Genomic DNA, 26,291 nt, shown 5'->3' on the forward strand with positions numbered 1-26,291 from the left:
CCTCGACGTGACGACGTTGAGCTACGGGTGCTATTATCACTTCCGATGTCCTCGGCGGAAACAAGACACATCGGCTGCATATTGGTCTCGAAAATCCATGTAACTGCAAAAGCTCCGTCGTGAATTCTCAAGTTAAGGATACTTGACGCGATTTGAAACATAGTAGGGAGGCACGTCTGCGGATATACAATCTATTTTCCTCGCTCGACTTGGGTCTCCGAAGAAAAGAAAAAGCATGTGTTTTAACCAACTCTCTTCGCTGCCCCCGAACCTTCTCAGCTAGGCCCTCTACTGCTTCTCTCTTCTGTCCCCATCTCCCCCATCTCTCCCCTCCAGCAGGACCCTCTCTACTGCTGGCGGACTGTGACGGTGTTTGCGGTGACGGTGGTGCGGGAGTAGATCTGGCCGCTGGTGCCCTGGATCTCGAAGGTGCCGGCGCCGGTGAGGCCGACGGCGGTGCCGTTGGCGAGGGTGGCGCCGGCGCGGGTGAAGGTGACGGTGCCGAAGCGGGGCACGCGGACGAGCTCGCCGGCGTCCTGGTAGGCCTGGACGAACCAGTCGGCGGCGCCGGCGGGGAGCTCGGCGGGGTCGGCGACGGCGGCGGGGACCGCGACGGCCTGGGCCGCGCGGCGGTTCTGCGTCGTGTTCTCGACCGTCACCGTCCCCGCGCCCGGGTCCGTCGCCGAGCGCGCCACCGTCACCGTCACCGTGTCGCCCCCGCGCACGGGCACCTGCCCCGTCAGCGCCGTCTCCGCCCCCGGCGCCCACGCCGCGAACGTCGTCAGCCCGCTCCCCGTGTACGTCACCCCGCCCTTCAGCACCACGTCCTGCTCCAGCGTGTCCCCGATCGCCACCCAGATCGACAGCTTGCTCGTCCCCGTCAGGCTCGGCACCGTGAACGTCCCCGTCGCCGACGCGAACGACGCGCCCGCCGGCGCCTTGAGCACCGCGCCCCCCCGGTTCTGGTCGAAGGCGGCGAGGGCGGCCGGCGAGAGTGCGAGAACGGTGGCGAGGACGCCGCTCGCGGAGAACATCATCGTTGATGGTAGAGTTGGAGTCTTTTAGATTATTCGGTATTATTGTCTTTCCCCCCACTCCAGGCTGTAAGGGAGGTGTGTGGGCGAGTTATGCACACGACGGACGGGAGCTTGTGAGTGGTGCAGTCGACTGGGCTAGTGTGGTTGGAATAGATTGCTTTCTTGCTTCGTTGCCTTGTCTTGTCTCTTCGCGCGGCCCAACGGAGAGATAACGCGCCGCGAGGGGACGGCAGACACTGGTCCCTTTATTATGTGATCTACACGCCTCGTGGCCAAGGTTGACGACATGTGAACTGGCCACGTTTAGATATCTCTTCCGCTTTTCCTCTCGCTTGCTCGCTGGCGAGACCCGGAGTTTCGCGTGCCACGCACGATGCTAAGCCGCCGTCTGACCGTCCCCCCAGGACACCTCACGACAATAGATGAAGCTGGATTTAGATGCTGGCGCCGTGTATCCAGATGAGGAAATTGAATTCTATAGAGGACCCAATCACGACGCGGTGCTCATCTCGTATAAAAACATCCATTGGTTGGGGTATAGCAACGACTTTTGCCGTAAACAAGTTGTCATATACCCGGCGTATATAGAGCCAAGAGCCGCACCGATCCTATTCATAGATTGCAATGTCATATATCCGTGGTTGCCACCACACGTTTCTGGGAATGGAGTCAATCAGGTTACCTTGGCAGTTGAGTGCCGCTTGCTCCTTGCGCTCGGATAGGCCATCACCATCCTATGGCCTGGAACCTGGGAGAAGGTGGAAGCCCGTGGAACGGTAGAGCAACGGTCACCGATATGCTTTCGACCGCGAGCTTGGTAAGGCATTATACGAGGGCGAAGCAAGAGGTTATCTCCGACTTGGGTCATATGGGAACGTCGCCGTTAATCGCGGAGTGTAGGTAGTCGGGCCGTCATAATCAACCTTCTACACCTGACCTCTTGATAGTATCAAGTTTTTTTTCCCGCCGGAGGACAACCACCAATCGCTAAACATCCCCTTCATTACTCAGAGCCCAACCTGGGGAAGCGGACCTCGGCAGTTCTCCATCCATGTCCTTAGGCATTATACGGTTCCTATAAAAAGATGCGATGATAGCGCTAGCTCCTCAGTAACACTCGAACTTCTAGCAACTAACCTCGACCCAAAAACCACATCTCTGTTTCCGGCAGTGAAGCATTGAAGATGAAGTGGCTTTCTCTTACCACGCTGGCGCTCTTCGCGCCCAGCCATGCTCTCATCCGATTCCCCTGCGCTCAGCTAGTCGTCGACCGTCTCGACCCCTTGGTCAACCCGGGTCTGATCCCGTCGCCGCATCTGCACCAGATTGTCGGTGGTGTACGTGGACTCTTCCTCAAATCTGCAGGAAAGGTGTCTTAAAAGTAACTAACCGTGTTCTTGTTTCACAGAACTCCTTCAACGCCACCATGGACCCCTCCAAGGACATGCCCAGAGAGTCTACTTGCACCACCTGCCAATTCAGCGAGGATTTCTCCAACTACTGGACAGCCGTCCTGTACTTCAAGGCCCGCAACGGGACTTACAAGCGCGTGCCGCAGATGGCCAACTCGGGCTTCAACGGGGTCAACGCTGGTATGACCATCTACTACATGCAAGACGGCCTGTACAACTTCCAACAGAGCTCCAAGGTCACCGCCTTTAAACCTGTTAGTCGTGCCCTGCTTAACTCCCAAAGGGGTTCCAATACTGACGCACGCCATTAGGGCTTTCGCATGTACATCGGCGACGTCAATGCCCGGAGCCGTGAGCAGATGGAACGCTTCCGCCAGCTCACCTACACCTGCCTCCAGGATATCAACACCCGTGACCCTCAGATCCTAGACTTCCCTAGTCAGCCCTGCCCCGCTGGCATCATGACTGCCCTCCGGTTCCCCACGTGAGTGTATATGGGCCCCCGGCCGCGAAGGTTGATTGCTAATGACGCTGGGTGACTTCTAGTTGCTGGGACGGCAAGAACCTCGACTCCGCCGACCACATGTCGCACATGGCATACCCCGAGAGCGGTACTTTCGAGACCGGCGGCCCGTGCCCGGCGTCGCACCCCGTCCGCATGAGCCAGCTGTTCTACGAGGTCAACTGGGACACGCGACAGTTTAACAACAAGGCCGACTGGCCCGTGGATGGATCCCAGCCTTTCGTTTGGTCCTTCGGCGACTTGTAAGCGGCACCTTAGCGCCCCTATCCCCTACCCTCGTCTCCATCTATCTGAGGGGGGGGGAAGAGGGTTGAGCTTATGCTAACTTGAGCACCCAGGACCGGCTACGGGAACCATGGCGATTACGTCTTCGGCTGGAAGGATGATGCGCTCCAGCGCGTCCTCGACTCGCCCTGCTACATTAACTGCCCTACGCTCAAGACCCAGGGCAACGCGCAGATGAATGCTTGCAGCAAGAAACGCACCGTCGTCGAGGACGACATCGACAGCTGTAAGTGTTCAGCCTCCAACAAGTTCAAAGCGGGAAGAAGGTTGCTAATTATTCTCCTTTAGGGGTCGCGACTCTGCCCGGTGGTATGATCGCTGGTATGTAATCGAGTCAAGCCTATTAATTGCCGGGGCCCATTGCCTGGCCGGCTTGGGAGGAATCGGAGGAAACTGTCGACGGCGAGGTTCTGTGCCAAGCGATCGTCCATTCTGGAGTTGTGTCGGATTCACGGGATTCCCCCCATAGATTGAATAGAGTCGCGATGTTGTGGCAACCATCCCATGCTTTCCATACGCGGTTACGTGGCCGAGTAGTATATGTATGAACAGTGCCCCGTAAAGGGTTGAGGTCTTCGTATAGGTAGGCATGTACCACGTAGGAGAGAGGAAGAAGCAGAACGCGACGATGAAATAAATGACAGAACTGACCGATAATGTGGACGGCCTGATTATGTAATCGAACACTCGGCAGAAGCTCAGCCACAAGTATAGGGCCGGGGGAGCCACCCCCTGAGTGCGTGCCCTATGAATAACCGCTGGCAAAAGTAGTTGAATTTTTATTCCAAAAGACGCTTTCTTTTCAGTATGAGAAGCATTACGGCACTCGGTTATCCTCATCGTAGATGCTAACGAGGACTAAACCTATCCTGGGTTAGAGAAACGGAACCATGGTCAGACACTGGAAAGTGAGCTGTCACATTGGAGGATTCGTTTGGTTGGTCCTTGGAGAATGATCAGCGAACTAACGGGCAGTCCCTCAGTCCTCTGTCAATATTGCTGCCCAAGATAGGGAAGGGCTTGGTTCCTGGGAGTCTAGCGAACCGTGCTATACGGCAATACGTGCGGTGTGTTCGGTATACTACGTATCGGTAGGTACGTAGACAAACCCAACAGCCATTGGAGACTTACCCCGACAAGCCCTCTTGTAATGAATTCTACTGATTAGGTGTTCTATCTTACACATGCCTACATAATACGACCTTCTCCCGAATAACTTTTTCCCAGGATTAATCTAGCTAATTTGTTCTCGCCGTTCTTATCTCCTGCTAACGGCCTAGTCCCGTTCGCCTTTCGTTTATCGTTTATCGACGCGCGCAGAAAGGATCTCGAGTTTCTCGAGATACGTAACGGACGCCTCGATTCGGTCTCGGTCGCCGCTCGGTTCTGTACCTTCTGCGCGGCTAATAATCTACGACGCCGATGAAAAGTCTATCTTAACGGCGATAATAAATATCGCAAAGAAGCTTTTCGAGGATCGGGCGTTCTCGTTCCCCTACCCCGCTTTTTACAGGGTAATTAGAGCCAAAGAATAATGACGAAAGGGAGGTCCGGAGGTTTTACTATTACCTACGATCGGTATAACTTCCTCCTCCTCCTCTTTCCTAAAAACTAATGGTTCTGCCGTCGTCGCGGGCCTGGTTTAAGTCTCTAAAGGAAACGGTATAAGCGGCTACGGGGGTATAGGGGGGTATTAAATATACGCGCGTTTCCGGGCGCTGGGTCGGCGGGCTAAGGAGCTAGCCCTTTAAAAGTTCGCGCCGGAGGATGGGACGCGGAGTATATATTTAGCCTTTTCCGTAGTCCGTAGTCCGCAATTATGGCATTAAATAATACTGTCTCTCTCTTACCTATATAATGCTATAAAGCCCTTTAAGAGCCTACTACGTCCATAGAAGCTGGTCCCTATGTACGGTGGGTTAGATAGATAGGTAGGGGCTATATTTTCAGCTAGACCCTATCATATGAGCACCTGTCCTGCTCTCCTCTTTACACACTCGCAGTCCCGCAGCTCCCGTCTCCACCATGCGTAAGGACGCTTCCGATATCCAACGCCGTAACTACGGCCATTTCGACACCTTCGAAACAGCACAGGTGCGGCCGTGCGATGCGAAAAGCTCAGTTGCCCAGAAACGACAAGCCTGCCCGGTTGACGTCGACATTCTCGAGCCACCGGCGCTGGCCGCCGGCCTGACCATGCTCAACGTCGCCCACACTACGAACATTCGCGTCGACGCCTTCGCCGACAATATCACCGTGAATAGCGCCAACCTGCACATCAACACCTGGCACGACTCGGAGCTGCTCAAGGCGGCGTGCACGTGGTTCCACGTAGCGCCGCACGATCAGGACATACAGACGGGCCAGTTCGCCACGCCGGGGGGCGGTTTCGACGGTCCGGCCGAGAAGACGAACGCCGCGCGGATCACGTTCCCGCACGAGTACGCGCAGCCGCCGCGAGTCATCGTCTGGCTGAACCAGATCGACATGCGCGGCGACCGGAACTGCCGCATCTTCGCCCGCGCCGACGAGATCACCCGGGACGGGTTCACGATCCGCCTCGAGACCTGGGGCGACTCGGTCCTGCACGGGGCGCGCGCGTCCTGGATCGCGCACCGGAGCGACATGCGCGGCGTCGCGAGCGGCACGTTCGGCACGACCGACGCGCGGCCGCCCGACAACCCGCAGAAGTACACCAGCGGACGCGCCAGCTTTCCGGCGGGCGCGTTCCGCGGCGTGCCGACCGTGCTCGCGGCGCTGAACGCGCTCGACGTCAAAAGGTTCAACAACTTGCGCGTGCGCCTGCGTACGGATTCCGCATGCGAGCACGGATTCTCGTGGCATATCGACAGTTGGGTCGATACCGCCCTGTATTCGGGCAGAGCCTCTTTTATCGCGTTTGACACGTAGCCGGCTTGCTATTTATGATTTGGTACACGCCACGCAGGATAGGTATGCGCTTCGGTAGCGGCGGAAGCCGGAGGCTGCGGCGACGAGCGCGGTGCGCAGTGCGCGGTGCGTACCGAAGCGTGTTTATTGACGACGCGCGTGGCCGCCTGGTCGTCTGTGTAGACAGGGAGGAAGCTGACACAGGACTCCCCGGTCGAATCTATCAGATTCCGACAGTTGCTACAGTACAATATCGGGACGTGTATTGAGTTGATATGGATAGCTTCCCCATGTAGCTGAGAATCGGCAGATCGAATAACGAGTAATCGGGGACGATGCTTAATTGCATTCAGCGCCTGTAAAACAAACTTCGATTGTGGAGACTGGTAGAGGCTGGCCAATGAACATAGACCTCCCGGCTCAGAACAGTATATCCAGAGAACATCAATCTACATCTGGGTTAGCGGTAGCGGGGGTATGCCCTTCGCATTATGCGATTCGAGCTGATAGTCAGGAAGCGAGATTATTCCTGGACGTTGGAAGCAGGTCCTTGGCTGACAGCAAGCTACGCACACAGCCGGGAGACTTGCTTGATGCCTCGGTAGTACGTAGGTAAGCATCGGAAGGGGGTTCATAAATACACATAATCGCTACCAATGTTGCGATGGTAGTAGATAAATGGACCTTCCTATGCGTGTAAGGAAATGGAACGAGGAATGTATGGGAACCAGGTCTTTCTATATTTCGGCGTAGCCTACTCCGAATCTACCTACCGCTACCTATCTATGATTTGCCCGCCTCGTCCTGGAACTGCTTCAAGAAATACTCCACCATCGCCACCACCGTCGGGTGGTTCCAGGTCAGCGTCTGCGGCACCTTCACCTTGAGCACACTCTGGAGCTTCTGCCTCAGTACGATCGTCATGACGCTGTCGACGCCAATGTCCGTTAGCGCCACGCGCGGGTCGATATCCTCGATGTCCCCGATCTTCAGGATCGCCCCGAGGCACTCGCGGATCTTCACGTCGAGCCAGGTCTTGAGCTCGGCCGGCGCCGTCGGCCGCGCCGCCCCGTCGCCCTTGCTCCCCTCCGCCGGCGCTGCCGCGTCGGGCGCGCGGGCGCGGCGGATCGCCACCTCCTCGAGCAGCGGGCACGGCACCGGCTCGCCCTCGTCGAAGGCGAGGCTGCGCGTCACGACCGCGTGGTCGACGTCGTACTTGGACAGGTGCTCCCAGGCGCTGAAGCCCTCCTCGCGCGTGATGTCGGTGATGCCCTTGCTCTGCAGCTCGAGCGTGAGGAACTCTGACGTGCCCATGCCCATGCCGCGCCACGCCGTCCACTGGAACGCGATCGCGTTGTCCCCCCGGTTCCTGCGGTGGGTGGCCAGCGTGTCGAGGAAGGCGTTGCCCGACCCGTACGAGCTCTGCCCGGACGTGCCGACCAGCTGCCCTATCGAGGAGTACAGCACGAAGAAGTCGAGCGTGGCCGGGGGGAAGGCCCGGTGCAGAGCGATGGCGCCGGAAATCTTCGGCGACAGCACCCGCGCGAACGAGTCTGCCGTCGTCTCGACCAAGAGGCTGTCCTCCAGCACTCCGCTGGCATGGATGACTCCGAGGACAGGGGGAAGCGCGAGGCGATCTAGCGCGTCGAGTAACTGCTTGTGTGCATCGCCGGCGCCGACGTCGAATGATATGACGTGGATGCTGGCGCCTAGACTCTCCATTGCCTGTATCCTGCCCAATACGGGGGCCAGCGCGTCGGCCGCGTTCGCCCATTGGCTACGAGGCGGCAGCTCGCGGCGGGAGATGATGACAATGCGACGAGCCCCCTTCTCGATCAGGAAATCACACGTCTCAAGACCAAGAACTCCTAGCCCCCCCGTGATAACGTAGGTACCCTGGGGCTTCGGCAGCAGTGTCATAGTGCTTGTGGCTGGGTGACGCTGGTCCGTCGAGAAAGGCCTGAAGCGTGCGATCCTAGGCACACCGTCCATGAAGCGGATGATGTCCTGCCCTTGGACGTACTTGAATGGCAGAACGGGGAAATTCGGGCCCTCGTTGTCAATCAACCCGCCCCAGATGTCGGAGTGCTCTAGCGCAACGACGCGGGAAAGACCGTACAGAGCTCCTTGGGCGAGCGCAGTATCTGATTCGGCGGCAAAGACTCGATCCGTAACGATGAAGAACTTGACGGGAAGGTGGTTGTGAACAATGAACTTGACCGCCGTTGCTACCTCCCAGATAAACTTCTGTGCCGAAGTTGCGATACCCTCAGAAGTTTCAACCGGCCCAGGGCAGTAAACCACTGCCGAGTCTCTCTCGCCCAACAAGGCAGACACGTCTGCCCGTGTGAGTTCCTCGGCGGTATCAATCTTTACAATCTTCGAGACATGTCTCTGCAAGTCGCCCGCGTACTGTTGCAGTGTCTTACCGTCTTGCGATATGAAGACAGCTTGTTTTATGGGCAGGGGTTTCTCAGATAGGCGAGCCGGCACCCAGGCCATCTGGTGAACTAGGCCATCTATCCCTTTACCAACTCCCGAGCTGCGGTCGACCTCGGTAAGCCTTATTCCTCCGAACTTCGCCAGAAGCTCTCCGTTCACATCCAGGACAGAGACATCCGCGGACCGACTTTGCGGGTCGTCGGCGGCGTCGGTTTCCGTGACATAGAGGTAGTAAATCTTTGGGGGAGGTCGGTTCGAGTATATACTCAACTCGTCGATCTGCGAGACGATGCGTAGCTTCGCGTCATCTGAAAAGATGGTGGAGCCGACCGACGCCGCGGAATCGAGCGTCGGAGCCCACGACTGAGGGTCCCACGTCATGGTCTCGCTGTCCGGGTCGTTGTCGACCTTGGCGATCATCTCCTTGGAATTGCCATAATGCTCGGTAACTGCCCAGGGGAAGGCAATACCGGCCACTCCGACCTTAGCGAGGTAGTCAATGGAGAATGTGTTTGGTAAGATGCTACCGATACGTTTCTTGGTGACCTCTATGTCGAAAGGCGGGGTGTCGTGAGGAAGGGGCTCGGCGCTCCAGCGAGCTGTGCTGTGAGTCACCCATGAGTGGTCATCAGAGGAGCTGAGCCGAGAAGTGACCTTAACATTCTCGTCTTCGACGACTATCTGAACATTGCGAGTATCGTCGGTGACCTAAAGTGAGGGCACCGTCGTTAGTACCGACGCATGAAGAAGAGAGGGACGAGTTCTGATCTGCACAGGACTTACTGCAAGGGGGACTCTTAGCATCATGTTGGAGAGGGTGGTGGCGTTAGCGGCGTGGAGAAATGTGTTTACGTAGACGGCGGCGGGGATGATGTTAGTGCCATGCAATTGGTGAGGCCGGGGGAAGGGCTTGTTGCTTTCGTTGAGCTTGGTGGTGAAGAGAGTCGTATTAGTGCCCGCAATGGCTGTCCGCTGGCCAAGCATGGTATGCGCGTCGACATCGTGTACACTCTCCGCGCTCGCCGAGCCAGAAGAAACCTCCTTCCAGAATGGCTTCTGGCTCCAGCGGAAGCCGGGAACTTCGCCAGACCAGTTGCGACCGAATAAGGCGGCAAAGTCGACATTGACGCCTTTAATGTGAAGCTGGGCGATAGCGTGAAGGATGCTCTTCTCAACAGGCTGATTCTTCCTCATCGTAGCAATAGTGGTGAAGTCCTTCAGGTCCTTCTCTAGCAGTGTCTCGTTTACCGAGTGCAACACGATTGGATGAGCAGAAACTTCGAGGAAAGTCCTATATCCGTCCTTGACGGCGGCGTTGACGGCGGAGGTAAGCCACACCGGACTGAGCATATTATTGACCCAGTAGTCGACGTCTCTGAGGGCCGGGGTCCGGGAATCTGCCAGAGAAGTTGAGTACAGTTTCGTTATTACTGGTAGTTCGGGATTGAGCGCGCCAGATAGAGCATCCTTCAGCGGCGCCGACAAGCTTTCTAGCATGGGACTGTGAAAGGCAATATCGGTCTTTACTTGGAATGTTCTTATACCGCGCTCCTTGAGGCCTTCCACGTACTGCGCCAGAGGAGCAACCGCGCCGCTGATGACACAAGACGACGGGGAGGAATCGATGGCGGCTACAATATCTTTCCTGTCGCCCAACTCGGCAGAGACTTCCGAGAAAGGCAGGTTAACCAAATACATCCCTCCAAGGCCCCTAACCTGGGAATACAGGCGAGCGCGTCTCGTCACGATGATAGTTCCCTCTTCAGGGGTAAGGCACCCAGCTGCGACTGACGCGGCGATCTCTCCCACAGAGTGTCCGATTACTGCATCGGGCTGAATTCCTCGGGACTTTAGCACTCGGCTGAGGCCGACCTGCACCAGGTAAGTGAGAACCTGGATTTCGTCCGAATCTTGGAATGTGCCAGCCTTGAGACTCTCAATAGCAGAGTATCCAAGCTCCTGGGACACGATATCATCAAGCGGAACGACCGTCTGGTAGAATATACGATTCTGAAGGAGTTCCTTCCCCATGTCGGCCCACTGAGCGCCATGTCCGGAGAATATCCAGACCGTCTCCCTGCTGATGCCACTCTCGTATGTGCGGCCTTGGGTGGCCCACTCGTCTACAGTGCCTTTAGTGAGAGAGTTGAAAGCCTCGGCAGCTTCCGCATGACTAGAGACGACGAACGCGGCGCGAAAGTCGTGGTGGGCACGGCGCCGCGCTAGAGTGGTGGCAATGGATTTGAGGCTTTCGGATCCGCCAGCGGCAGATATCCATTCAGCCTGAGCAGCGCTTTGGATAGCTAACCTCTTCGCCTGCGGAGCTGAGAGTAGCAGGAGTGTGGGGTTCCCTTTTCCTTTTTGGTCGACGGGAACAGGAATAGGAACAGGTGACTGTTCGATGATAGCGTGGGACACTGTCCCGCCGTATCCATATGAGCAAACGGCAGCACGACGAGGATGATCAGACTCGGTCCATTCGGTTCTCTCTCTCACCACCTGCAGACCAGACTTCTCCCAATCAACCCTGGTGTTCAACTTATTCAGTCTGGCTTGGGGCGGGATGAGCCCCTTATTTACTGCTAATATGGCTTTCACCAGACTAATAGCACCAGCCGCAGCTTCGAGATGACCGACATTGGGCTTGATGGATCCGACATAGGCAGGGCTATGCTGCGGGCGTCCAGCGCCGTATACCGCAGAGATGGCCGAGACCTCCGTTGGGTCGCCGAGGGAGGTGGATGTGGCGTGAGCCTCAATGTAGCCAACGGATAGAGGGTCGATATCAGCTACTTGAAGGGCTTTTCTGGCGACGAGCTCCTGGGCTTTAGCGTTAGGGGCCATTATTCCATTCGTTTTGCCGTCCTGGGCAATGGCGGTGCCCCTGAGAGTAGCGAGGACATGATCACCATCAGCGATGGCGTGGGACAGACGTTTTAGAACGAGAACGGCGGCGCCCTCCCCTCTAGCGTAACCGTGGGCGTCGTCGTCAAACGAGAGACAAACGCCATCTGGCGAGAGCGCACCTGCTGAGCCCAACATATGGAATAGCGCGGGGGAAAGGCAGACGTTAACACCGCCGACGATAGCAACCCTTGACTCCCCCCCTAAAACTGCTTGCCGCCCCAGGTGTACAGCACATAAGGATGACGCGCACGCAGCATCAACCGCTACGCTGGGACCCATGAGGTCGTAGTGATAAGAGATCCTATTGGGGATCCCGTGGGCCGTGGTGCCGATGCCCATCCAAGCCTCGATATTGGGTAGATCTTCGAGGAGAAGTCGAGAATAATCGTCCGAGTCAACGCCCATATACACGGCCGTATCCGAGCCGGAGAGGGATTTAGCATTGATACCAGCGTTCTCGAGGGCTTCCCACGTGACCTCCAGGCCCAGCCTCTGGTGAGGGTCCATCTGCTCAGCCTCCTTGGGGGAGATGCCGAAAAATGCGGCATCAAAGTTCTCCAGGTCTTCGATGAAATAGCCCTTGGAGAACGTCTTCTCGATGACCTTCGCGTTTCGAGGGTCCCTCCGGATCCAGGGCTCCCATCGCCAGCTAGGATTATCGCCGGAAGCGTCTTTCTTGTCCATAATGAACCTCCACAACTTCTCGGGGGTGTCGTTGCCCCCAGCGGTGCGACAGGCCATTCCAATAATGGCTACATCATCTAACGGGAAGTCTGCTGAGGAAATCGAGGTATCGGGGGAAGTCGGTCTGGCAGAAGCAGCACTGGAGAGCGGATCTCGCGGCGTCGAGTTATCCGAATTATGGGTTATGGCTTCCATCCTTGAAGGCTTTTCTTTGATCAATCCGCGTAAGACTTTCGGGAATACCTGCCAAAGGTGCATGCGCCGGGTACTATGACTTCGAGCTTGAGCCAGCAGGCATAGGATGATGAAGTAGTTTAAGAACGCGCCCAGGACAACCGTGGGTAGCTAACGGCTTGGATATATATTGTGGCTGGATGGCGAAGCTTCGTGCTGGAGGTAAGGAGGGTCAGCGTTAACAAAGATAGAAGTGCTTCGAGGTTGCCTGTCGCTTGGTTGACTGTCGAAGAGAGAGGAACAGGCGCACCGGCAGCTAGTCTTATACTCAGAAGTGAAGTGAGCTAGGCAGACAAGCTGAGCCGGCTTTACAAGAAGCGGCATGGCGCCCAAAACGCGTCACTTTGTCTCGCAAGGATGAGGGAAAAGAATGCCCCATGATGTTTTCTATAGACGTATACCTGATGAGGTGGTGTCCGTACTGTCTCGTAGATAGCTTGGGTTCCGTCTAATCTATCGTCACAATGCATGGGAACGCCGTGATAAGGTGAAACTCCGTTCATGCTGCTAGATGTAATCCTGTTCCCTCGAAATAAGGCCGTCGACGTTACTAGAACGATGGGGTTGACACCCATCGAACGATAGCCTCGCGGGGATCCAGGGAGTTGCCGGTGGCCCAGGTGGAAAATATTATCGTGGACCCGCTCCCGAGACGCACGATACGACAGTAAACTCACTTCACCTAGATCGCCGCTTCTTAGTGGCCTGGCCGGAGATAGCCGGTTCGAGTCCCTCGCGAAAGGATGTCTACCTCCGAGGATCACGGGCATGTCGAAATATACTATCAGATTGCGCGGTGCTTTGGGGTGCCCAGCTTCAGATGCCGCGGGCCATTGCATTTTCTTGTGGGGTGAAATCCTTCGTCCTTGCCCTTCCTCCGCGATTGTGTTATCGCTCACAAGCCCCCCCGATATCACAAGCTCGCCGACATCGAGCCCTCCGACTCCTCCGAAGCCACCACCGATACCCCCAGAGCACCACCGAAGTCTAGAGTATCCAAGGTCCATGCCGGTGGGCTTGGGCCCATCTAGGCCGTACTGGGAGGCATAGTGGGCGAATCAACCAAAGGGGGTTGTCTTGATAGGGGAATCTTTTCGAAGGTCTCGGGCTAGGCGAGCCAATTACGGTAGTACTGTGTTCGTCCTCGTTGCCTTTCGACCGCACCAATTATTAAGCTATAGAATTAAGCAACCTGTTCTCACCCCCACGTTCATGTGCGTCCGTACGGCGCGGCTGCTGCAGATTCGAGGAGGATGCGACCCAACGACCACGATACGAAAAACAGACGTGTCGTAGGAGGCGGCGGGAGCAAGGATTGGGAAATCGTCTAAGGTCGCTGTCTGGGTGCTCCTCATAGGAAATTGAGGGATGGCGGGTCTGTTGTGGACAGACCTCGCCCAGGAAGGAGAGGCGGGTGCCGAGACGCTTGATGAACTGAATGTTGAAATCTTGGTTCATAATGCTGTAGCGGCGGCATTAATGAAGGTGGACTAGTAGAAATCTCTAATATCGTCGATTTAGAGACCCCCGGATTCCTATTTAAAGATATAAGCTTATATAGCTTTCTGCATGACGACCCCTTCCCCAGGTAGGTATAGGTCGACCAGGGTATGCTCTACTTTCTTGCGTTTCCGTTCCGTATTAGATACTCTTTTGATTATTCGTGTTGATTCTAGGTAGGTTTTTTCTTCTCCGGAACTATCTCCTAAGCTGCTGCCCCCGGGTATGCTGTTGAAGTTCTTTTTGATCTCCCACTTGACGCCATCTAAAAATCGCTTCCTTGATGGGGGGTCATGGTAATAATGGTATCGGCTCAGATACAGGGAGCGCACAGTGGGTATTTATCACTTTGGACCGTGAATTCGTTTACTTTTTCAGAGTATCCCAGGGCTTAATGTTATCGTCAGTTGGCCGCCTACGCACCGTATTAGGTTTGGGTGTAATAAATGTGTTCTTGGTTGCATTTTCGTTGAGTGCATGTTGGCTTCCATATCCCTGAACTAGAAAAGGGTGATAGACGAGTTCCTAGGCGTGGACACTCGTAAGGCTGCCTCTCAAACGCACCAAATATACGCTTTAGCTCAACCTTTCACGGAATTGACACAACTGCATCGACGATCATCCCCCTCATCTGACCCTTGACGAATAACGTATCCTCATCCACAAGGACCCTGGTCGCGTTCGCCTCAATGTCATACATCAGCCTGGAGAATTCGGCTGCATCGGCCTTAGTTTGAAACGTCACCTCATTGACCATGTCGTAGGGTACCGTCGGCACGGGCTCCCCGAAGACGGTGAATGGGTTGCCTAAAGCCGGATCGGACGCTTCGTGATTGAGGTACCGTCGTGTGTAGCGCAGGAGCCCTTTCGCAGTTTTCGCAAGCTCCATGACCAGCGAAGCGTGGTTGGCCTCGTAGTAGGTCCTGAATTCAGCGGGGCTAAGCTTCGGGTTGCGCTTGAAGAACAAGAGAAGAGTATATTGTGGCTCGTGTTCGTCGGTCATATTTGGTGTGTCTGCGATAATGAGGTTTCGGGGACGTCGTGTTTGCGGTCCAACGCAGGCCACACAATTCCGCTCGTGAGGTGTTCCAGAGTAGCGAGTATTTGCGTGTAGAAGTAATTCCGCGCAACTATAGAGCGGCACCGACTATAGTAGGAGCTCAATCGAGACCTAAATAGTAGATATCTGTTCGAGAACAGGGTTGCACATAGAAGCCGGTTGGCAATAAGTAGCAAGTAACAGACTATCACGGACGCAGTGGTTGAGATTTATCGTTGGCAGGAGGAGAGCAGGGTGCTGTACGAGCCCGGAATAACTATATATAGGGGAGGTGATTAGGTAGGCAGTTATTCCAGGTGCTATATTAGATAGTAAGATATGGCAGCGTGGCTCCGTCAAAAAGCCACACGAGGCAACGCGACAAAACCAGAATTTATATAATAAACGCTAACAACATAATAATGAATGGCGAATGGGTACCTGTTTGGCGGTCCGTTTCCAGGTCTCATCCGCGCGGAGAGGTCCGTCCGCGTACGCTATATCAAAAACCTTCCGTATGACGAGTGTCCTTACATGGGTTTGCATGTATTACTGTGCAAGGAAGCGTCTCCGTAGCGTCCCCTTGATCCCGACAGTGTAGTATTAGTCTCTTCCTATCGATCGCAATCTCCACCCTAACCGCTGATCGTCCCTGTAAGGGACCGTTTTAGGTATCCATTCCCATCGCAACCCGCCCACCCTATACCAATGTCTCTCAATCACCATGGCGATTCACTTATCGCCCACTCGTTTTACGACGGATGCAGAGAAACTCCTTGCGTGATTTCGCAAATTATTACAAGGGATGCTGGGCGTAGGATGAGGCACGTGTATTATCTGGTTATAATAACTACGGTTGGTTGACATCACGTGATATGACTTATAAGGAGTCAATGCTCCCTTCCAGTATCAGGTCTCTCGACATCTCAACTAAAGGCGAGTATTCCCACCCATTCATCGTTGGTACTACTGTATTCCACCAGTCAGTTTCGAAAAGGCATTCTCCGTTGTTGTTCATGAGTGAACCCTCCAGCGCAGACTGGTATCCAGAGTCGGGTGCCTGTGAAACCTCTCTTTCTGTACTTGCTCGCCCTCGTAGAGAAACTTGTTGCTCCGGAAGTGATCGGTCGGATTCGGTGCTGCTCTCGTGCAGACCTACGCCCTGGTCGAGCTGGCTTTCGCAGAGATAGCCGACGCGCGGGGTCCGGGCTACGGATGCACTCTGGTTCGACTTGTTCTGTAGAGTCTTGTTCGGTAGAGTTCTGGCATCGTCTTCGGGCGGAAGACGCGCATCCCATGGATATGTGGGTGAGACGATAGAGCCCAGGTCGCTCGATTGGCCGGTGTGGATCGCTCTATCAAGCTTAGTTGCCTTCTCTGTGTTAGCTCATGCCCATGAGCGACAGGGGTCTAAACGACAACCGGCTTGGGGTCCGGGGTGGTGGTACGTAGGGACAACGTACCAATCCTCGCAGGGGCTTCCAATAGAGGCTCAGGACTTGTAATATTGTTCGGATGGTGCCCATTTCCTCGGAATTCGGTCCGGGAACCTGGACTGATGGGTTCGCACATTGGGTCGGCTGCACGGTATTCGAATATACCTGAATTGGCAGGGTTGCGGTCAGCATGCGGAAAATATGAGCGAATAGAATGTGTTGCCTTCGCAACGCACGTCGTACTCTCGCCAAGTATATTCCTAGCTTGGGACATCGCTTGGGTTGCAATTATACCGCTGCATACGTACCATAAATACGCTCCCTGCCACGAAGGCCCCGTAGCCGATAAAGGGCCACAACCTGGTTATATCTAGATCCTCGGCAACAAATTGCTGCAGAAGCGCTGCAAACCGGCATGCGTGCTGCAGAGCCAGGTCGAGATTACCCCGCACCGATTCTCTCGAATCCAGAAGTTCCTCGGCACAGCCAGACAGCATCGGGACCATGGAGGCGTGCATGAGAAGTCGACTCAAGTAGTAAACGGAGCAGACAGACGTGAGGAGCTCAGAACTCTCGTCGTAGAATTCTGCTCGAGCGCAGATATCGGTGAGTGGTAGGTGAAGTGAAAGTTCGATTGGCTCGAAGAGCTTTACTAATTTCTCGAGTTTGGTTGTTCGTTGTGTGCTTGAGAACCTGGAAGATTCGGAAATAAAAACCTGGACGTTGGTCCTATGTGAATCGTCAGTTCTTGGCGGGCCTTGCTATGTGCTGGGCGCAGCCTCAGGCCTAATGGTAGGGTAGAGACGGATAATTGTGCCAATGTGGAACAGTTAGTTATGCGTCGAACCAACTTACCAGATGCCTAAGAGTTTAACAAGTTCCGCCATTAACGAGCATGAAGACGAGCCAGCCATCCGGCGACTCAACGGCAAAGACTCATCGCGCACTTTCCAGTCAACTTGCATCTTCTGGCCCAGCTGGAGCTCCGTTGCTTGCGCCGGCCCCCTCATTTCGAACCTTGCGGGTAACGGCAGGCCCATAACTTTCTCGCATGCCTCCGACAAGTCCAGCTGCTTGATGCCGATGCAAGAGCTGCACCAACTCGCCCAGAAACACCGCCTTTTCATCTCGTGCTCGAACCGCTGACTGCGGCTCGTCGAGGTAAGAGTTATATCCTCGTGTAGTCTATCGTATCCAAGGAGTTGACTTAGCCGGTAGGCTAGAGATACGTGGACGATGGCCCGCTGGGTCTCGCCACGGGAGAAGTAGTAGAATTGCAGCACTTGAAGCGCCTGTATCCGTACGAGCGTGGGCTCGTCGGCGTGGGAGAGGACTTCATGACTGGCGGAACGCGCCCATGACCAGGACTTCTCGAAGAGTGTATGTACGGGAAAAATCTTGATGTATTGCTTATACGGCGAGTCGACTTGCTCAAGAAAAACGGCGGCATGTGCGAAGATAGCACGGAGGAGGTAGCCTGGCAGGCTATTCTGTCGATAAAGCCGAAAGGCTATAGCTTTGTGGAATAACAGCGTCGCATTGTAGACTCGCTTAAAGTAGACTTCCATAAGAAGCAGTCCGACTTCCGTAGAAGGCAATTCATCGTCTTCACCCTCTTCGGAGTTGGGGCCAGGACTAGGGTTGGGTACGGAGTCACAGTGGCTATTTTCCTTCGTGCTATCACCGCGGATGCGCTGCCTCTTTCTCGACTTTGCGGTTGTAGGGGGGTCCAGACGAAGGGCATGCTCCCCGCTTTTCGAGATCGATGCTAACGCTGATGCCCTAGCCTGACTTGTCCTTTGGGCAATCCGCTTGCGATCTGGCGGTGGCGGGTACTTGCAGGTGGCCTTCTGCTTGCGACACCGCACACAGGAAGGCAACTCGCGATCGCATCTCAGCTTCTGATCCCGACACCGTACGCACGCAACGGTTGGTTTCGCCCGGCTGTCTTGCGGCTGTAATTGGGTCGGGGAGTGATGTAGCGCTGCGGGAGTCGCTCCGACCTCTAAGGTACTACCCTCTTCCATAATAGCCCCGCCGGAGACCGAAGGGGACTGACAAGGCGGTATGTGAAGAGAGAGACGAAAATGCAGGCATCAATCGGAGCCGAGGATTCGGAGTAGTAAGAATCTCGGGGCCGTGGTGTTCGGCTGAGAGCCTGGCTGCAGACACCAGGAAGAAAGGAGAAAGAGAACACCTGTGTGTATTCGAAGCGGTCCATCCCGTGCCGGACCGGTGAGCTGACCCGAGATGGGGATTTCGGGCGAACCTATAGAGTAGGCCGAAAGAATAAGCAGGGTGTCACCATAAGTATATGAGAGACGGGTGTATCACAAGCAGAGTGTCCGTAAATTAAATAGACTTGGCTTATCAAAGAGCGCCAGGTAGTAGGAATAGCGGGAACAGTCGAGAGCACGTGGAGCACGGCTCGACGCCAGGAGGCCATCCAAGTCTTCTCATAGGGTACATTACGGCAGAGACATGTAGTAAGCGCTAAACACGGAAGGCTGTTCAGGGTCACATATGCGGCAATGCATGGCCTCGCTGACGCCAGACGGGCCAGCGTGCTCAGGATGCGAGAGCCGGTCCTGGTCATCCTGGCTACCACGTATACTTACATACCTACCTACCTACTATTATGTGCGAAACCTTGAATAGGGGCTGCCGTTCTAGATGTAACACAAAATTGCGCCTCTCTACTTCCATAAAATCAGCCTGGTGATAAGAAACCCGTGGAAAAGCCTGATGTTCGCGTCCAAATCGCGCCTATCCACACCTAAACCAACCCGGAGCCGCTATGCTATCCGTGGTCCTCGCGGTGGATGGCGTGTAGACCCTGCCACACCGCGCCGTGACCCTGCGCGCAGCGGTCAGTAGATATGCCACCCCTCCCACGCCGATATGTCACTCCTCGCATTCACAAAGGGGTGGGGGCGGACTTAGGCTAGTTCAAGGCTCGGCCCGTCTTCGCTAATTGCCTCTAAGACGTATTATATGCTACACCTATACCCTAGTCAAGTCAAGAATCCTTACGTGAATGCCGGGGACGCGACACTATTCCGCTAGGCAGCAGAGTTCGAGGCGGAAGACGGAATCTAGATCCACGACGGTGACCGTAATACCCTTACCGGCATTTTCTGGGTCGGCAGTTACCCTATACAAATTCGAATCCCTATCCCATCTGGCACGAATACATATTAAAATTGCTTAATGATTTCGTCTTCGTAATATCGTAGCGAAGCTCTCTGTAGGTACATACATGCGGTTTCAATATCGCATTCCATGATGGAGGCCTTCCTGTGAGCCTGTAATACTTGTCTATGATAGATCTCCGTCACTTCCCAGCTGTCTGTCCCAGTTGGATTTACTACTTACAACGGACTAGTCTTGGATTCACCAGACACATGCAAGGTGGACATATTTTCCCTTTGTGGTCATCGCCGTTCTTGTTGTGTCGGGGCGGAGACCGACTGACGCCATCAGCCTTGCTGGGAGACCCAAAGAGGTGCTGGCGATCGGAGAAAGGGCGGATCTTATTGAAAGGGGACTCGAAACCGAAACCGTTGGCATCGACGTGCGTTCGTCATCCAGGCCCTGTATTCATCGCTGGGATCGGGGCGAAATTCAGGTGAACGAGATGCATCCCTAGCTGGTTCCATCAAAGTCCTAAGCCAGAACGGCAGCCCCTCGGGGTTAAGCTTCTCGGGATTACCCATCAGCCTAAAAATAGAAGTATGCACCTCCATCTCTGACATATTTCCTATGGGGGAGGAAGGGGACGAGGAGAGCGGATCAAAAGAAGGCGTGGGGTGACAACGTAGACATTGAACACATCGCAGCTGTGCCACTAGCGCACCGACTAGCTCGCGCGAGATAGATCCGCCGATTCAAATGTCACCCCGGCCGTTGCATATAGCGTTGCAAGCATCCTCTCTGAGAACGAGATATGAGCCGCGATTCGTGGTATCATAGGTACTGGGAACGGGCAGACTGTGGGGCTAACCTAAGCTTGAATCGTGTGGATGATCTCGCCGATATCTACGTAGGTCGCATTGTCTGCCAATACCGGGAAGGAGGCGGCGGCTAATCCTTGACTCTGGAGGCTATATGCATCCCATTCCACGGACAACGAGGAGGTTGCGCACTTCGGTGCCCGGAGGGCACTCGCTTGTCGAGATGCCCCAGGGGAAGGAGGCCACATCCGTGCGTACAACCCTGCAGAAGGAGAAAGGATACTGATCCTTCCTGTCGATATTCGTCAGCGGGACTGCTGTAGGTTACGGATAGGGAATATCGAACGCTAGGCGTCGGGACGCGAGAGTGGAGATGTTGCTATGTTGGCTCGAAGCCGAAGGAACGAAACTCGAGGAAGACGTTGTCGGAGGCCGTCGATCACTTCCGGGCGTACGAGCCACAGGGGAAACGGTTCCGCGGGGTATCCGAGTAATGTCGTCTCCTCTCATCTCTTGCCACGAGAACGGCGGGTATGTCCTTGACAATGGGCACATGCATCCTGAGAATTTGTAATTCGATTTCGCTCCTCTCTGCAAGGCAACATCCACTCTGCCGAACCTGTGCGATGGATCACGTACCATGCAGACTCTAAATGAGGGGGTATCAGGGGGATGGCCAGCACATGTGCCTCCTCTCCCCGTCGCTCATAAAGCCATTCTGTACTCAATACGCCCAGTCAGCGGTGGCACACCGTGTCTTTCAGCAGTAGGATGGACTGTGTGTGGCGGTGTAGGGAAGATAGTATAACGACAGCTTCACCCCTTTACTTTACCTAGGTATATACACCTACTTAGTCAGCCGTTCCACACCTTACGCCACAGAAGCTCAGCCTCAAGTGGCTGGCTCGGCCGAGCCGCACACCTACGCCTTGGGGATCTGCCTATTTACCTAAGCAGCCCACGATCTACCAAAAAAACCTAGGTGTTTACAAGCCGGGGCTTCACTCACTCAACTTTCCTTCTCGTTAGAACAACCAACTGATAGCATATTCGCTGCACCGTTCACTCACTTTACGAACGATCAACCCCGTCAGTCACTCCGAAGCTCATACCATTCTACCAGATAGCTAACAATATTTCCCAGCACTCTCGATAGAACCTTTCGATGTCCTGTTACTGGAGCCGAAGGTCCAGATGAGCGCACTGATTTCGAGGACAGGGTAACAGCTTGTAACCTTTGTCGACTGGATGAAAAGTGCAACCAAACCCTTCTTGCTTTCAAAACCACTGAGCCATCTGCTGCAAATCTTTGGTAACGTTGCTAGTTCTATAATGTTCCCATTGTTCATTTGCGAGCTTGTCAGTCTTCAGTTCCTCGTCGATATCGTCTGCATCTTCCGCCGGGTCCCCTGGACGGCGGACACCCTGAGCAAACTTGAAGAAGTTATCCTTGTCCCAAATCTCCTTCACGCGCCGTAGTTCGTCGCAATTGTCACCGAAATAGGCCCTCTCGTAAAATTTCGCTGGGAAGTCTCGGTCGGGGAAATTGACGAAGGCGGCCTCACCGTTGAGAGAAAGCGGCCTCAGCTTCTTCTTGGTCTTGGCTAGGAAGCGCCTCATATCCCTCTCCATCCATTTATCCATCCACTCTATGGTGATATATGTATGGAAGACGGCCTCGCGCCAGAAGAAGGCCGACTCGGTCGGCTTCTTTTCCGTTGCCTTGCCGCCGGAATGAATCCAAGTCACCAGGAAGTTGACCTGTTCCCCAGGAAAGATCCTCCTAAACTCTGCCATCAAATCACGAATGATGCCGGTGACTTTTTCGATGGTTTCCCTGCTGTCGTTCTTAAAAATAAAGGAGCTATAGAGCTCGTAGCTTTTGTTCGTAGGGTATGCCCGTTCTGTCTCCTCCAGCCACTGGTTGACGAGGGTCTCGTAGAGGAAACGCGTCGACTTTTCGGGTAGCGCTCTTCGCTTGAGTTGGACATTGAGGTCTTCATGCTGGATATGCTCGTCGATCACGCTTTCGTACTTCGACTTGGTGCCGTCAAAGGCCATTGTAAACCGGATTCCGTCGGACGAATTGCCGTTTCGCAGATCACACATCCAGGTACTATCAATGGTGATGTTATTGGGCCATGTGGCTGTGTAGAAGTCATTCATCGTGGCGATGACCTTGTCGGAGAATCCTCCTTCGGGGAACCACTGATACCTCCCTGCAACTACGGTTCTGAATCTATTTTGCAGTTTCTTGACCTTCAACTTCATCTGGACTACAACGCCAAAATTGCCCCCGCCTGCACCACGGAGGGCCCAGAACAGCCTGCCTTCTTTGGATCTCGGGTCGTCGGTCTCCCCAACGGTAACCAGATCACCATCTGCAGTCACCATGGTTGCTTCCGCGAGAGTGTCGCATCCCATTCCGAAGCTACGGGTGAAAGGGCTAAGTCCACCGCCGAGAATGAAGCCACTCACACCCACGGTGGGACATCGCCCACCGTTGATGATGAACCCGTCGTGTCCACCATTGATGAGTGTCCCGTACACATGGCCCCATTGGCAACCAGCGTCCATGGTAACGATCTTGGTCGTCGATCCCATATCCAGTTTTACCTGGTTCATCCTCCTCAGATCCAGGGACACGCCTTTGAATGCAGTGGAGTGTCCCGCATAAGAATGGCCGTTGCATTTGATAGTGAGATCGAGATTCTTCGACCGCGCCTCTTTGATTATGTTACGGACGTGATCGGCGGTCTCGGGCTGAACCACGCAATCAGGTCTCGAGAAGCGAAACAAGCGGTTCGAGGTTGCGATCAACCGCTCATATTCCGGTTGCCCAGCTTCAAAGACTGGGATCTTCAAATCTCTGAAGATCTGTTGTGTCGACGACTGCAGGAGGCGAAACGAAATGCGCATCTTGAAGAACCAGCCGAGTTAATTTTCATGTCTGTCTCACCGAATGCTCAGTAGCCCTGCTATGGCTAGAACTACTCCGGATGGCGATGAAATTGCGCGAATGCCACAGGGCGTCTCTCTGGCATGGCTGTCTCGTAATATCTCTCTTGTGTTCAGGCCAAGACTAGCAAGGCTTTGCATGCACCTGCGACCTATAGAGGAAATGTGCACAGCCTACCTTTCTCCACTGCACTGCTGACGATATATTGCATTTCAGCTGCTCTCGATCGGTCCTCTGGCCCTTCAATGGAGATTTGATTATCCACTCACGTCACCTGGCCGGAGCCCAATCCCACCCGCCACGATAATATCCCCCGTCTCTGGATTCTATCGATTGTCCAGGCTACTGTGGTAGCAATGCTGCCTGATAGAGCCCAATCATATATCTACGCTAAGCTCTATGTTCAGTCAGGACCAGCAAGCTGTTTGGAGTCGATTCATGCGTATCATTCACCGGGAATAAGCCGTGGGCTACCCCGACCATTCTCCACGCTGAAATTCTGTTCTGGACAATCCTTGGAGAACAGGTTCGGGTAATAGCCATCATGTCGATTCACGAAGACGCCCGGAAGGGGATCCTTGTTGGGGACGTCCTTGACAATCACATCAAGAAAATCTTCACCGAACAAGATCCTGATTCAGGGCTCACCCCACTGGCGATAGCCGTCGTCGAAGGATTTCCCGAAGAGGTTGAGCAGCTCCTCAAGAAGGGCGCTCGAGCAGATGGCCTCTCTAAGAAAGGTGAGACCCCTCTCCTCCTCGCTGCCTGGAAGACCTTGAGGGAGCGTGCTCGAATCATCCAACTCCTGCTGGCCGGCGGATTCCTCCCGGGTTTCGTCGACAAGACCTGTAGCGAAGCGCGGAACAATACGCCGTTGATGTTCGCGATACAGAAAGGGGATCTCGAGTCAATCAGGTTGCTACGAAAGGCCGGAGCCTCGCTGCGGATTACGAATGATGATAACAAAAGTGCGGAAGATATGGCCAAGGAGAAAAATGAAAAGGCCATCTATCGGGCACTCGATCCAGACGAGGAGCCGTTAAGACTCGCGCGCTTAACTAACGACATTGTCGATTATCTGCGATACATTATTGCTTGGGTAAACGAGAGCTCCAACGGCGCCGTCCGCGATGTATCCGGACTGGACCCCGAAATAGACCAAGATTTAGACGAAGTAGGGAAACCTGATAGGTCCAACGATTGGGTGAGTAATGCCTAACTTACTAAACCAATATTGCAGGCAATGGGGAACACAGAGGATACTACCACGGACGAGTTCCTCAAAAACGTCGATAAATATGTCAAGATCACAACCGATGGCATTCTAGAACGCTTCTTCGGAGACAAGAAAGATTTCGTAAGAGACATAGCCCGGAAGATCGTAGACTGGGCACAAGTTTCGACCGCAGGCCGTGAGGCGAAAGACGTTCCGCAAAGAAGAGTCAAGGTCCCGTTATATCGGCCAGTCATCTATTGTGGTACGCTATCTCCAATCCAAACACTATGCTTACAATTCCCCTAATCCTCTTCTCTCACACAACGACTCTGTAGACGACAGCACCTCGATGAAGCGGGAGGGGCGTTGGGAGAATCAAAAGGCACTGGTCCAGCGCATCGCTAGGATAACCACACGGCTACTTCCTGAGGGCGAAGGTGTCTCCTTGCGCTTCATCAATCGAGATGTCACCGAACCCGACGACCTAGGCTTGGAGGAGCTGGGCGAGATTCTGCGAGACATGCCCTGGCAGCCCGGCGGTGATACCCCGATCGGCACGAACCTGCGATCCAAAATCCTCGAGCCGCTAGTCTACAGCAAGATCAGGGAGAAGAAACTCAAGAGGCCTCTGCTCGTCATCATGATTACCGACGGCATGCCTGAGCCCGAGAGCAAGTCCGAGATCGTCAATGTCATCTTGGAGTGCGAGAGAAAACTGCAGGAGGGCGGCTACCCCCCCGAAAGTACGTGCTTTTTCTTGTCCTGTCACGTAGGAAACAAGCCCTTATAAGCCTTTATCTGCAAGTCGCAGAGAGTAGGCGTCTACGTTTTACGCAACATATCCATCTCGTACCTCTTTCTTTTCTGTTTGTGTCAGTATCTGCTGATAACACCGACCACAGCTGTAAAATTCATGATTGGCCAGATTGGAACAGGAAAAAGTGCTACAAGATTTCTAGAATATCTTCGACAGAACTCTGACATTTCACGGTCAACGTTCGTCACTTCTGGTAGGCCTCTTCACAAGTCCCGTATGATAAACGTTGGTGATTTATACTGACACGACACAGAGAGGCTTGATGAGAAGTTCGCGGACTATAGAGGGAATGGCCGAGAGCTAGATCGTTGGGTGAGGATGTTCTTCGTTGCTTCACTCGTTTCACTGAGCTGTCTAGGATGTTATTAACTTATTCCTGTCCCCAGCTGGTTGAGACCATGTTTTCTCCATTTCTCAAGTCTACTAACTAGGCAAGGTTGGCGTATAAGACTTGAGCTCTGCCGTTCTGTGTGGTCCTAAAACAACACCATAGTACTGATGTCTCGCTCGTACTTATGGTATCCAGTACTACTGTACCAATAGTCTACGGGCCGGTCATCTCAAGCAGCCAGGAAATTAACGGGTGTTGCATAATATCAACAACAGTGTGCGTTTTGGCTGGCTCGCTTCCTGTGATCCCACGATACCAGTAGGTAAGTACCTAATCAACTAGTAGGTATGCGAATTGCTAGGATGCCGAACCCGTGCCTGATCTATTAAGATAATAATCAGGAGCTAACTGTCAATTGACAGTTTATTTATGTCAACTGGATTCAGGTTTGAATGTTGCCGTTTTTACAGTGAATATTGGCTTATCTCCTAAGGTGCCGTTGGCAGTCAATATTAGGCCAGTGAATAGAGTGGCGGGATCCAGAATGGAGGCCTGTGATTGGTGGAATTGAAGAAAAAACACGCAACAGCTAACTGTTCGTAAAACGCTGTATTGAAGCCCTTTTAG

General features: G+C 54.3%; 8 protein-coding genes across 8 annotated transcripts; 3 read left to right on the forward strand and 5 right to left on the reverse strand.

Annotated features, from left to right (window-relative positions):
- Nucleotides 1-16: 16 nt before the first annotated feature.
- On the reverse strand, nt 17-1,268 carry GGS23DRAFT_608839 (concanavalin A-like lectin/glucanase). Its single transcript, XM_051520234.1, has one exon. It carries the CDS (start codon nt 1,035-1,037, stop codon nt 348-350), a length of 690 nt encoding a protein of 229 aa, XP_051376941.1. The 5' UTR covers nt 1,038-1,268; the 3' UTR covers nt 17-347.
- A 717-nt stretch (nt 1,269-1,985) lies between these two features.
- Nucleotides 1,986-3,586, forward strand: GGS23DRAFT_608843 (uncharacterized protein; the record flags this gene model as incomplete). The annotated part of the gene is made up of 6 exons (XM_051520235.1): nt 1,986-2,374; nt 2,446-2,703; nt 2,761-2,933; nt 2,996-3,214; nt 3,311-3,483; nt 3,546-3,586. Exons 1-6 carry the CDS (start codon nt 2,222-2,224, stop codon nt 3,584-3,586), a joined length of 1,017 nt encoding a protein of 338 aa, XP_051376942.1. The 5' UTR covers nt 1,986-2,221.
- A 1,504-nt stretch (nt 3,587-5,090) lies between these two features.
- GGS23DRAFT_544604 (uncharacterized protein) lies at nt 5,091-6,480 on the forward strand. Its single transcript, XM_051514918.1, has one exon. The coding sequence runs from the start codon at nt 5,283-5,285 to the stop codon at nt 6,165-6,167; it is 885 nt and encodes a 294-aa protein (XP_051376943.1). The 5' UTR covers nt 5,091-5,282; the 3' UTR covers nt 6,168-6,480.
- A 449-nt stretch (nt 6,481-6,929) lies between these two features.
- GGS23DRAFT_602099 (acyl transferase domain-containing protein) lies at nt 6,930-12,179 on the reverse strand (the record flags this gene model as incomplete). The annotated part of the gene is made up of 3 exons (XM_051519280.1): nt 6,930-9,296; nt 9,372-9,560; nt 9,597-12,179. The coding sequence occupies 3 exons, from the start codon at nt 12,177-12,179 to the stop codon at nt 6,930-6,932; spliced, it is 5,139 nt and encodes a 1,712-aa protein (XP_051376944.1).
- Nucleotides 12,180-14,142: 1,963 nt separating this feature from the next.
- Nucleotides 14,143-15,308, reverse strand: GGS23DRAFT_544606 (EthD domain-containing protein). The gene has a single exon (XM_051514919.1). It carries the CDS (start codon nt 14,914-14,916, stop codon nt 14,503-14,505), a length of 414 nt encoding a protein of 137 aa, XP_051376945.1. The 5' UTR covers nt 14,917-15,308; the 3' UTR covers nt 14,143-14,502.
- Nucleotides 15,309-15,767: 459 nt separating this feature from the next.
- GGS23DRAFT_544613 (uncharacterized protein) lies at nt 15,768-18,826 on the reverse strand. Its single transcript, XM_051514920.1, has 4 exons — nt 17,244-18,826; nt 16,697-17,117; nt 16,416-16,553; nt 15,768-16,324 (listed from the first exon to the last, which is right to left on the reverse strand). Exons 1-4 carry the CDS (start codon nt 18,413-18,415, stop codon nt 15,833-15,835), a joined length of 2,223 nt encoding a protein of 740 aa, XP_051376946.1. The 5' UTR covers nt 18,416-18,826; the 3' UTR covers nt 15,768-15,832.
- A 2,645-nt stretch (nt 18,827-21,471) lies between these two features.
- On the reverse strand, nt 21,472-23,538 carry GGS23DRAFT_19299 (uncharacterized protein). The gene has a single exon (XM_051511721.1). It carries the CDS (start codon nt 23,258-23,260, stop codon nt 21,620-21,622), a length of 1,641 nt encoding a protein of 546 aa, XP_051376947.1. The 5' UTR covers nt 23,261-23,538; the 3' UTR covers nt 21,472-21,619.
- A 306-nt stretch (nt 23,539-23,844) lies between these two features.
- On the forward strand, nt 23,845-25,764 carry GGS23DRAFT_592026 (uncharacterized protein; the record flags this gene model as incomplete). The annotated part of the gene is made up of 6 exons (XM_051517821.1): nt 23,845-24,504; nt 24,541-24,778; nt 24,852-25,259; nt 25,419-25,526; nt 25,587-25,645; nt 25,720-25,764. 6 exons carry the CDS (start codon nt 23,845-23,847, stop codon nt 25,762-25,764), a joined length of 1,518 nt encoding a protein of 505 aa, XP_051376948.1.
- Nucleotides 25,765-26,291: the final 527 nt, after the last annotated feature.

The sequence above is a fragment of the Durotheca rogersii genome (assembly GCF_024521655.1).
Source record: "Durotheca rogersii strain YMJ 92031201 chromosome Unknown GGS23scaffold_1, whole genome shotgun sequence".
Classification (NCBI taxonomy): Eukaryota; Fungi; Ascomycota; class Sordariomycetes; order Xylariales; family Xylariaceae; genus Durotheca; species Durotheca rogersii.